We start from the raw sequence: 12,394 nt of genomic DNA, 5'->3' as shown, positions 1-12,394 counted from the left end.
GATTCATCTTGTGCTTACCTCATGAAATTCTTTTTGGTCTGTTATGTGCCATAAATGCAGGAGACTTGTAATTCAGTGTTTGGATGAGCCTAGAGTTTATTGATGTGAAGAACAGTCAACATTAAATGAAAGAAGGGCTTTTAAGAAGCCCATTATGGCCACTTATAATGGAAAATGTAGTTCCCATTAGAGATTGATTTAAGGAGCTCTGGTTTTTCAGTGAAGCATGAAGGCTTCTCTACGGTGCTCCGTGCAAATCATTTTTATAGCATCCTTTGCTGCTCTCTTCCCCGTTAATCTGTTGGTGTGTCTGGACCTGAAAGGGCTGCATATGTCTTGTTTAAGGAATACAAAAATCCCCAGACATTTAAAAGAAATCAAAGATAAGTATATTTTTTGTTTATCAAAGAGAATACTTAAAAAAAAAAGTATCCAAATTCTAAACAGACGCAGCGGCACCAGATGTCCATTCTTGGATCATTTAATCTTTCTCTCTTGTGCTGCTTCTTGTCAATATTTTTCCACTAGAACCAAATATTAGTTTCTGGCTCAGCTTGTAATATAAAAATTTTCCAATTAGATTGTTATGACTTCATTTTTATTCATGAGGAGAAATCTAATAAACAGGGATCATCACATATGGTGGCATGCAGGAGAGGAACTTTAAAATAAGCCACCTGGCCCAGAGCAGGGATTCTCCTCTTTTCTGGAGTCGGAGAGAGACCTGTTTGCATCTATATCCCTCGCCCCCATGTTATTTATTTATTTATTTATTTGCCTCCAAGTAATTCTTAATTGTTGGTGGTTGGGGGGGGGGTTTCTTGGATTTATATCAGTCTGCCTTATAATTGACTCTCCCCAACCTGGATTAATTCCTCCCTTAGCTTTTATGTAGGTTTACGGCCTAGTTCTGTGTTAGGTATTTAGGGATATAAAAGGAAATGGTGAAACATGGTGGGTTTTGTTTGACCTGAAGGCACTTTTGTTTGTGGCCGAGGGGGCTAAGAGAAGCAGCATGGTCACGCAGCGAATGACTAAGTGCTTCACGTTGAAATAAGCTCCCGAGGGAGAGAGAGGAGAGCACCCCAGTGGTCAGGGAAGGCGTTAGAGCTGAACGGGGCCTTGTGCTAGATCTGGTCAAATGGAGGAGTGTAGTCAAGTCACCTGAAGCTTGAAGAAAGAGTAAGGATTATGGTGTGGAGTCAGTGCGGGGGAGGGTGATGTTCAAGGGACCCCACTGGGTTCCGGCCACAGTGTGAGACTGGGCTTGGGAGAGCTGGACACCACTGTCTTTCCTTCTTTCTTTCATCACCCAGCTGCTGCTGCTTTTAATTAACATATAATGTATTATTTGTCCCAGGGGTACATGTCTGTGAATCATCAGGTTTACACACTGCACAACACTCCCCATAGCACATACCCTCCCCACTGTCCATAACCCACCACTCTCTCCCTGCCTCCCACCCCAGCAACCCTTAGTTTGTTTCATGAGATGAAGAGTCTCTTATGGTTGTCTCCCTCCTGATCCTATCCTGTTTCATTTTTTCCTTCCCTACCCTCCACAACCCTCCGCCCTGCCTCTCAGATTCCTCATATCAGGGAGATCATATGATAATTGTTTTTCTCTGACTTATTTCACTCAGAATAATACCCTCTAGTTCGATTCCCATCATTGCAAATGGCAAAATTTCATTTCTTTTAATAGCTGCATAGTATTCCATTATATATATATATATACCACATCTTCTTTATCCAGTCATCTGTTGATGGACATCTAGGTTCTTTCCGTAGTTTGGCTATTGCGGACACTGCTGCTATAAACATTCGGGTGCACGTGCCCCTTCGGATCACTACGTTTGTATCTTTAGGGTAAATACCCAGTAACATCACCTAGCTTCTTGAATGAATGCTCGTTCCTTGAGGCTTGGCTTCTACCCCTACCCCTCTCCTGGTGCCGTCCTGTGGGAGGGCTCAATGGCGCCTTCCCCCGACACGCAGCTACATTTGCTCTGACCTACAGACTTTGCTGAGGCATTGGGTGCTGTTGATTCTAGACTGCTTTTTCTCACTCATTTCCAAATATTTCTGATTCCAGAGGTTACTGAAAGGCATCGAAGCATGCACCAAACTGGATTTAAATCATTTCTCCACCACAGCTGGTGCTGTGGAACTAGGGAAATTAGGATCTCTCAACCTCCATTTAGTGGAAATAAGGATTAAAAGAGATAACATGTGGCTAATATGTTGAAGTAAATAACTTCTATGTAGGCAGGCATTATGATTGGTTTGCTTTTCTTACCTGGTAGCCAGCCAGTCTGTCCTTCTTTCTTGTCTGAACGTGTCTTGTTCTTTTTCTGTCTGTACCTACACCCAGCGGATCTGTCCTTCCGGAATTTTCTCTCTCTTCTTTTTACCTATTGAAATTCTCACTGCCCTTAAAGACTTATGTCATCACCTTGATCCAAAGTGAACTTTGTGTCTTCTCTATTTGTCTTTGGACAACTCTGAGTTAACCCATCTCACATTTTAGTGTTTTGCACACATCTTATTTTCCCTATTGTGTGATAAAGTCTTTCAGAAAGACACATCAGGCACATCAGGGACTTGGAGGTCAAGCCGTCAGTTCAGACTGTGATCCTTTGTTTCCATGGAGGGCTTTGTGCATAGCTGTCATGTTTGCAGGGTGTTACTGTATTTTTTGTTTTCTTGCTTGTTTGCTTTTCTTTTTTTCTGACTTAGCCACAACCATATACTGATAATTTCTAAACTTTTTGCCCTAGCCCTCACCATGCTCTTGTGCTTTAAATGCAATCAAATATCTGATGAGTGTCTCTAGCTGACTATCCCATGGGCACCTTGAAGGCAATGTGTCTAAAACCTGTTCTTTTTTCTGTTTCTAAGCCCTGACCCACACCCGGTTTGCCCCTTCTTGTTGATGGTGTTCTTTCTGTGGTGTCACTGTCTACCCAGCCCCTGTGGCAGAAGCTTGGAGGGCATTCTTCATCTTGCCTTTCTGATGTTGTCCACACTGAATGAGTCACCAGACCTTGACTCATTGGCCTTCTAAGTATTTCTTGAGTGCATCCCCCCTTTTTCTGTGTTGGATACTGCTGCCTAAATGTAGACCCTCCTCTCTGAACTAGTTTTACTGTAGTTTCTTCCTAACAGATCTATTTCACGCTCACTCAACCCTCTCAAGTCCATCCTTAGTGTGGGTGTATCACAGTCCTTCGTGTAAAACACTTTGGTGATTTCCTTCCATGTACATCAGGAATGAGAAAATTGATCTGATCTCCTGTTGATCAATTCAGTAACATCTGTAGCAGGTGAGGCACTCTTGCTTAGTTAGTGATGTCTGAGGTAGGAGTCACGAAGGGGCATGTGGCACATAATGCATAGCTAGGATTAAGATCAAGCTCTTTAGTGGGACATAAATGGCCGGCCGTGCCCCTAATCCTGACTGTGTCTTCATCCCCACCCCCACCATTGCCCTGCTTCACATTTAATCCTGGAGCAGCAGAGAAGTGCTGTTCTTCTTGTGTTGTTCATGCTAGACCTGCTTCCCCGTACCCTTAGTAGGAGATCCATACTCATCCTTGCAATCTTGGTGTGCACGGGGAGTCAAGGGGGTGGGCCGTGCATGAGGCTGAGAGTGCTTGCTTTGGATGCTCCTGGCACCCGTGTCTCCTCCATAGTGGTCAGTATCCCATGCTCTGAAACCCTAAGCATCTCCCTTGTAAGGCAGTAAACTCTGTTAGAGCAAATATCATGGCTTATTTATCTTTGGCCTCTGATACTGGTCACACAGTACCTTCCATGGAATGTGTATTGTGAATTAAATTTTAGTTCTTCGAAGGGGCACTTGGCTGGCTTAGTAGAGCATGTGGCTCTTTGACCTTGGGGTTGGGGACTTCAGCCCCACACTGGGTATAGCAATTGCTTTAAAGTCTTTAAAAAAAGAATAATTCATTGAATTGAATTAGCAAATAGTTTGATTGATGAACGTTCTTTGCTTTTACTTTGATACTCCTCAGAATGAGAGGATAGATTTTAGGGAAGGTTAATGCTTTGCAGAAAATTTAGGTTAGTGAATCAGGTAGAAAGTAGACATTGGAAATTTTTTTTTTTAAGATTTTTTTAATTTTTGGGCACCTGGGTGGCTCAGTGGGTTAAGCCTCTGCCTTCGGCTCAGGTCATGATCTCAGAGTCCTGGGATCGAGTCCCGCATCGGGCTCTCTGCTCAGCGGAGAGCCTGCTTTCCTCTCTCTCTCTCTGCCTGCCTCTCCATCTACTTGTGATTTCTCTCTGTCAAATAAATAAATAAATAAAATCTTTAAAAAAAAAAAAAAGATTTTTTTTAATTATTTATTTATTTATTTGACAGAGCGAGAGATCACAAGTAGGCAGAGAGGCAGGCAGAGAGAGAGAGAGAGAGAGAGAGAAGGAAGCAGGCTCCCTGCCGAGCAGAGAGCCTGACGTGGGACTCGATCCCAGGACCCTGAGATCATGACCTGAGCTGAAGGCAGTGGCCCAACCCACTGAGCCACCCAGGCACCCCAACATTGGAAATTTTTGAGCAGGGCTGTGGCATGATGAAAGTGGTATTTAAGGAAGGTTGATCTGGAGACAACCTTTTATTACAGGTTTAAGGTGCTCCTGGGAAGCCTAGGTGAGGGTAGCAGTGTGGGGAGAGGGAGAGGCAGAGAGACAAGCATAAAGCCATTTTGAAGAAGAGTTTCCCGAGGCTTCGTACTTTCATTTCCTCATTTGCTTATGTGGGATGTAGTCACTGGCATGTTCCCGAAAATAAAACGGGACACTGATGTTATTTTTAAAGAAAGAACATTCTTGTAAAACACCTAAGTGATCCATTTTTTCATAATTATGTATGAGACCTATACATGATCAATTACCTATAAAGTGATTATGAGTTCATAAATTTTTTTAAAAAATTAACTCTTCTGCATAGGTAGCCTAAAGTAGTCAAAAATCAGTGATTTTCATTTTTTAGCACATTTTGAAGTAATTGTTAATTGTGAGGAAAATACTTCAGTTTTCTTTTCCAGCTACCTTTTAGTTTAACATTAAACTAAAAGGATCCCCCCCCACACTGTGAACATTTGCATTTCGTGTATTACTTATGTGACCTCGTTTACAGGTTCAAATTTATCTTCCGTTTGTGGTGGGCCATGTAGTTCCACTCTGCTTTATTCTTCATCTCAGCTATTATAAAGTTCATAATTTACAGTCACTTTGTTGTTTTTTTATTACAGGGTTATGACTCACTGATAAAAAAGAAGGACTTCTCCAAATACTTCGCGTTGTGATTGTGTATGATGGATACCAAGGAAGAGAAGAAGGAACGGAAACAAAGTTATTTTGCGCGGTAAGCGTTGCTTTGCAAAATTACCATCAATATTTGAATGTTTGAGGAGGGACTTTGTCCTCAAGTGTAAGTTGGCAGTCTGTGTTTGGTGAGCGTTTGTAAAGAAAACAGGTGTCCAATAAGAGTTACGTGTACTTTGTTTTCATCTTTTTTCTTGCTTGCAGTAGAGGAAGAACATTCGGTGCTTGTCTTTCTGTATTTGATGGTTATCCCGGGCCGGTCATTACGCACTGAACTGCATGTTGCTTGGGACCCCGCATTTAGCAACCTACATGAAATCTTAGATCCTAAATGCTTCATTCCTACTGCTCTAGTAGCTTACTTGGTTTAGCTATAACTAAAAGTCTATGACCTATTTAAAGCTTATTATCTTGTTGGAAGTCCGTTCCTGAAAAGTATTTTTGTAGTTAGGTGGAATAGATGAAATTCTGCCATTGGAGTTCATGTCATTACTAATGCTGAACTCATGCAACATACCCGCAGTTCTCGGTTTGTGAATAGATATAATCTGTAGATGATCAGTTACTCTCCACAGATTTAGCCATATAATGGGCAACTACTCATCACAATAAAGTGCTTGACATGCTAAAACATTTACCATTTTGATAGAATGTTTTCAAACTCAAAGTGAGAACACATAGGCTTAAAATTATCATTATGGTCTCCTATATCGAATCATTTCTTAAGAACTGAATTCAGCCTCACCACATTCCCAGTCTGTGCTTGTTAAAAGAAGCAATTATCATATGGTTTCACTCATATATGGAACATAAGCAGTAACACGGGGGACCATAGGGCAAGGGGTTTAAATCTGAAGGGGGAGAAATCAGAGAGAGTGATGGACCATGAGAGACTATGGACTCTGGGAAATAAACTGAGGATTTCAGAGGGGAGGGGGTGGGGGGACGGGGCAGGGTGATGGGTATTGAGGAGGGTGCGTGTTGTGACGACCCCTGGGTGTTATGCATAACTGATGAGTCATTGAGCACTACATCAAAATCTAATGATGTACTATGCAGTGGCTAACAGCATAATTTTAAAAAATCAGTATGTTGTATATACATTATATGTCAGATTTATGTCAATAAAAAACAAGGCTCCACCAAGGAAAAAAAAAAAAGACGCTTTTCTTATTTTCCAAATGTAAGCCTTTGAAACTGAAAACCAAAAATTTTTGTTGATTTTTTTTTTTTAATCCAGAAATAAAGCTAGGTTTTAGATTATTAATAGGAAAAGGAAGGAAATAAACTTTTAAGGAACTACTATGTGTAAAGTTCTTTACTTATTATTTTATTTATCTCACAATAAACCTAACCTCCATTTCTCCCTATTTTACCACTGAGGTAACTAAGACCCAGAAAACATTTGGCCCATTTCATGCAGCATAAAAGTCCATATTCAAATATTGGCGTGCCCCAGTGAGTAATAGTAAAATGTGAGTAAGAGTTTTTGGAAAGCAAGAGTTAAACAACTTATTGTAGTGTGGTGTTCTGCACTATTACGACTACAGAGTAGCAAGATTGGGGAAGAAAGAAATCAGGCATGTAAGGGGCGGAACATTAGACAGAAGGCACTTAGAATAAATAAGGACCATACAGTGATGTTTAGAAACACTTTATTTTGAGATAGTTATAGATCACATGGAGTTGTAAGACATATTACAGAGAGCTACCCCACACCCTTCATCCAGTTTCCCACAATGGAAGCCCCTTACGTAACTGTCCTGTAATATGGCCACTAAGAAGTTGACATGGATGCAATCCACTGACCTTACTCAGATTGCACCAGGGTTACAAGCATTCATTTGTGTATTTGTGTGTATCTAGTTCTGTGTAATCACATCACATGTACAGAGTTGTGTGACCATATCAAGATGGAGATACAGATCAGACAGGTCTCTTGGGCTACCCTCCTGTAGTGGCATTCATTTCCTTCCCTCTGCTTGCCACCCCCGACAGCCACGAATCTGTTCTAGTCTCTGTAATGTGTCATTACAGAAATATTACAGACATGGAATCCTATGACATGTAACCTTCTGAGATGAGATTTTTTTCACTTAGTGCAGTTCCTTTGTGTTTTAGACCACTCAGACTGCTGTAACAAAACACCATAGACCCGGTGGCTGATAAACAACAGAAATGTATTTCTCAGAGTTCTGGAGGTTGCAAGTCCAAGGCCATTGTGCCATGTTCTGTGCTGAGAGGCTGCTTCCTGGGTCATCTAAGGCTGTCTTCTCCCTCTAACCTCACATGGCAGAAGGGGCAAGGAGCTTTCTCATACCTCTTTTATAAGGGCACTTATCTCATCCATGAAGACCCCACTCTCATGACTTACTCACCCCCAAAGGCTCCACCTCCCCAAACCATCACATTTGGCATTAGGTTTGAGCATGTGAATTTTGAGGGTTCACAACATTCAGATCATAGCACTTGAGATCTGTTCAAGATGTCGCATGTATCAACAGTTTGTTCCTATTTATTGCTGAGTAGTATTCCATGGTGTGCCTATATCACAATTTTCAAGTATTTGCCTATTGAAGGACATTTGGGTTATATCCAATTTAGAGCTATTACAGATCAAGCCACTAGGATCATTTGGGTGCAAGTTAATTTTTCTTGGATAAATGCTCAGGAGTGGAATTGCTGGGTCAGATGATAAGGGCATGTTTAATTTTGCAAGAAAGTGCCATCACCTTTTCCAGAGTGGCTGTACCACTTGATATGCATGCCTTCCTATTAGCATTGCATAAATGACCCAGTTTCTCCATATCCTCATTAGCATTTGGTATTATTACTCTTATTTTTAGTCATTCTGATAAATGTATAGTTTAATTTGTATTTCTTTAATGACCAGAGAGGCTGAACATCTTTTCATGTGTTTATTAGTTGCCTGTCTAGCTGCAGAGCAGTGCCTTTTCATGTCTTACCTATTTTCTTATGTTGAGTTTTTTGAGTTCTTCATGCACTCTAGATACTAATCCTTTGATGGAGGGTTTGTAGCTCTTTTCTCCCAGTCTGTAGCTTTTGTTTTCCTCCTCTTAGCAGCAGCTGTTGCAAGAGCACAAGTTTTTACTTTTGATACGGTTCAGTTTATTAGTGTTTCCTTTTATGGATTATGCTTTTGGCTTCAACTCTACTGCTTTACCCAGCTATAGGTCCTAAAGATTCGCTTTTTTTTTTCTTCTACAGGTTTTATAATACTGTGTTTTATACTTGTCAGTCATCTGTTTTGAAATAATTTTTATATGAGATAGAAGTTTCAGTCAACATGTTTTCTTTCCTTTCTGCTTATAGATGCCCTAGATAGTGATTTGGAAAGCTTCAGTGCCTTCTCACCTTGAATGCACACTGATTCCAACAGGAAGGGTGACGGGTGGTTCAAAACCTACTCAAAGTTAATCCCTCTAGTTACTAAGATGTAGAATAAGGGGAACCTCTTCAACAATGAATGAAAGAGGAAACTGTTCTGGAAGAACAGCACCATTTTTTTTTCAGCTCAGAAATGCAAAATTTAATTGTCATGCTTGCCTTGACCTCTTGCGACAAGTATTCTAACAATGAAAAGGAAAACATCCAAAAATTCAGTATGACCTTACAAGCATAAGGATAACAGACCAAGAACAAACATCAGTGATGCTGTTCCAACAGCATGCTAACAGGATTAGTTATAGGAACTGAGAGATGGAGAGAGAGAACAGACAAATCTGTAGTTTAGTTGTTACCGTGCATTGGTGGTCAAAAATGGTCAAGCTATTAAAAGCAAAAGGGAAACCAGAAAACCCTCCAGTATCAGAAAAGAGGCAACCAATGCTAATACTCTTTTCAAATGCTTTCTCACTAAATGGTGGAATTACCATAATATGGAATTACCAACAGGACCTACTTGAAAGTCAGTTTCTCACAACACAGGGCTGATTTCCCTGGAGCAGTGTGCATAAGGGCAGTCCAAGCAAGATTGCCTCAGCAGAATGTCGAGTCAGACCAAGGGTAAGGCTGAGCTGATGAAATCACACCACCTTACGTAAATCTCTACTGGTCTGCAGAGGAGATCAAAAGATTTGTCCTTATTTCTACCTGTTGCCATAATATGTATCTGAAACCCCCAAAACTGCTTTTAAACTCGGTTCCCCCTCTCTTCATCCTTTTTTCCTTCCATGTCATTAAATAGCCTCTATTTCTTCCGTGTACTTTTTTTTACCATGTGGTTTCGTGAACATTGTATGCTTCACATGTTTGGTAAATAATCCTTTATCTACCTCCTTTGCTGAGGTGGTTCTCCCTCTCTCCGAATTTAACACTGAAGCAAAGTTAAATTCAAAAGAGCCCATTTTAATTATTTTGGGGTTGAAATTAGCTATTTGAGGATCACCCAGTACTTCCTTTCTTATAATTTATCTTGAAATATGCTGATGTAACTATAAATGGAAGGGTGAAATAGCTTTACTACTAGTTAGATTTATTTTGCATAAGTGCTTAAGAGTTTTTGAGATCTCCTGGCCTGGCCCACCTTGTTTTCAGGATCTTTGGTGGTGTTTTATAGCAGTTGTCTGTTCCAGATTGAATGATTCATGAGACCTTTCCCCGTGCTCTTGCAAAGAATTTGTGTATACAGAATAAGTGTATTATATATGTGGATTAATTCCTTGATAGTTGACAGGTCTTGCAACTAAATGAAAAACTGAGTTATTAAAGCAGATTGTACTCCCTGTGTTGTTCTCTACAGTGCTCATTATTCATTATGGCCCCTGCTCCCCCTCCTTCCCCTTATAGTTAGAATGCATTTTTTTTTTCAGTAGTGCCAAACACTATTTCTTCCACACTTTGACATTATATGGCTTTTGCAGAATTTAGAACCCATTTGGTGTTTTTTTTGTGTGTGTGCAGGTCTCTTTATGTTCTTTGTGTGTTTGAACATTTTTTAAAAAACAGAGCATTCAGGATTGAGGGTTAATGTAGGATATCAAAAATATATTTTCAGTGAACCTAAAGTGGTGTTTTGTGGGAGATTGACTTTTCCCCTCTGCTGAGGTCTGATGGGGCCTGTACATAGACACTGAGTGGTAGAGGCTCAGCAGTAGACTCTGTTTGGTTTGTATGGGTCCCTCTGGCTGCTGCTTCCTGGTTATCTGGAAGAGCCGACCCGCTGCTACCCCCTGCTTTCTTCTTCCCCATGCCACTGCCGAGGAATAGCCTGCAGCATGGAGGGGGTGATGCTCTTCTCTCTGCCTCACCCTCTCACCCCAGACTCTGAAGGTTGCAAACTGTAGAACACGTCTTGGCTCCGATCCTCACTCCTCTGACACCCCCCATTCCATCCCCAGCCGCCTCCCTGGTAGTTCATCCTTGAACCTCTGACCCGCCAGCAGAGCTCCTTGTGTTTGAAAAGCACTCCCCGTGTATGACTTTGGCCACGTTTTCCAAATTTCACCCTGGATTTCTTGTTGTTAAGTGTGGCTAATAATAGCCTATTAACAACATGGCTTTGAAGAAGGACGCCTCCCAGCCTGAGCCAAGGTGATGAAGTCCAAATTGGACACAGCATGGAGGACCCGAGTTGACCTGGTCTGGACCCTTACACACACTATTTGAGGTTTGGCCCCTTCTTCAGGGAGGGGGACCTGGAGGCTGATACTTGAACCCACTGATTAGCTTTTTTATTAAATATATAGAGTCAGTTGTGGGGTTCTCCCATTCAAACAAAACCAAACCATGGTGCCGTGAGGACGAAGGTAACATATCCAGAGTGCTTGGCACAGTGAGTGCTCAGCCACCTGTGACCTTGGCTTCTGTGCTTACCTGCACCTTCATCTTCACCTAAAAATCTTCATCTTGGTACCCTACTCCCATTCCATGAGCTGCTCCTGTGGTTCAGATCAGGGAGGCAAGAGTGATCTCAGCAGTCCAGAGCGGAATCAGTAGTTTCCCAAAGATACATTGTTAGAGCACAGCCAGGCTCTGGAATAGCATAAAGTGGAACTACATCGTCCAAAGGGCTTTGAGACTTCTAAGGCATGCTTCTATTTTGTAGTAGGAGCCCAGGCCCATGGGGTAAAATTGTCAATGACCTGATGCCCCACACCAGGCCACTTTATGTATAGTAACTGGTCATCAGAGCCTCACCACCAGGGTTTGGCACACTCTCACGTCTTGGGTGTGCAAGCCGGGGACACCCGACTCCTCAGCCCTTAAGAGTGGCCAGGTAGGACCACATAGGCTGGTCACCTTTAGCCAGGAGTAGCATCTTATCCCGAGTAGAGTGTATTGCCCTCTTCTGTGTGTGCTTTCCTGTGAAAAGGTTTGAGAGAACTGGTCCACCTTACCTTCATACCAAGCATCTGATCTATAAAAATTTTCATACCCAAATACGATTAGATTGTTACGGAAGTTAGACTTCCAGAGTTGGAGTTGGAGTTGGAGAAACTTGCGTGCGTTGGAGAAACTTGAGTGAGATGAGACAGCAGGCGGGGGATGCAGGATCAGAGCCCAGCTCTGTCCTCATGCAACCACAGCTTATGCTCTGCAGTGCAGCCCGTGGCAGTGGGGCAACTTGATGGCAGAGGGGGTCCCGTAGAGCACAGGCTAATTCACTTCATCGTGAATTCATGTGCAGAAGTGCATCCCAAGTTCTAAGTGACTTCTTAAAAAGCTCACTTGTTTATAGCTTGTGGGGACATCCCATACTACGTTTTGTCAAGTTTAATGTCAGAGTATTGACCAACTAAGGCAGTAGGAAACATGTAGTCTGTGTAGCCCACCTACCTAAGTCAGGATTACGTTACAGAGACCCTTGTTACTCGCTAGGATTGCCTCTTATCTAAAAGAGTAGTTGCCTATAATAGAAATGCATGCAGAAATACGTTTGGTCAGAAAACCCCAAAATGCCTTTTTGGGCAAGCACAGAGTCCCAGATGCCGTGGCAGGTATCAACTGGACGGGTCCAGCTGGTTGGTCTGCAGCGTTGCTGAGGATAAGGGAGGGCCCCCTCTCTCCAGCCTCACAGAGCTGTCTC

At 42.0% G+C, this 12,394-nt stretch overlaps 1 protein-coding gene across 8 annotated transcripts in view; it reads left to right on the top strand.

The window, feature by feature from the left end:
* NCOA7 (nuclear receptor coactivator 7) overlaps positions 1-12,394 on the top strand; it is a 160,318-nt gene that overhangs the window by 28,350 nt on the left and 119,574 nt on the right. For all 8 annotated transcript variants that reach the window (XR_006602357.1, XR_006602358.1, XM_004740133.3 and 5 more), the window contains exon 2: positions 5,274-5,386. Coding sequence is in view for 6 of the 8 variants with exons in the window: in XM_004740133.3 (XP_004740190.1) it covers positions 5,334-5,386 (53 nt within the window). In the remaining 2 variants the exon portion in view is untranslated. The remainder of the gene's footprint in view (positions 1-5,273; positions 5,387-12,394) is intronic.

Source organism: Mustela putorius, unplaced genomic scaffold, assembly GCF_011764305.1.
Source record: "Mustela putorius furo isolate JIRA1106 unplaced genomic scaffold, ASM1176430v1.1 tig00003863_pilon_pilon_pilon, whole genome shotgun sequence".
Lineage (NCBI taxonomy): Eukaryota > Metazoa > Chordata > Mammalia > Carnivora > Mustelidae > Mustela > Mustela putorius.
Note: the sequence above shows the minus strand (reverse complement) of the source record. Positions and strands in the feature narration are given on the sequence as shown.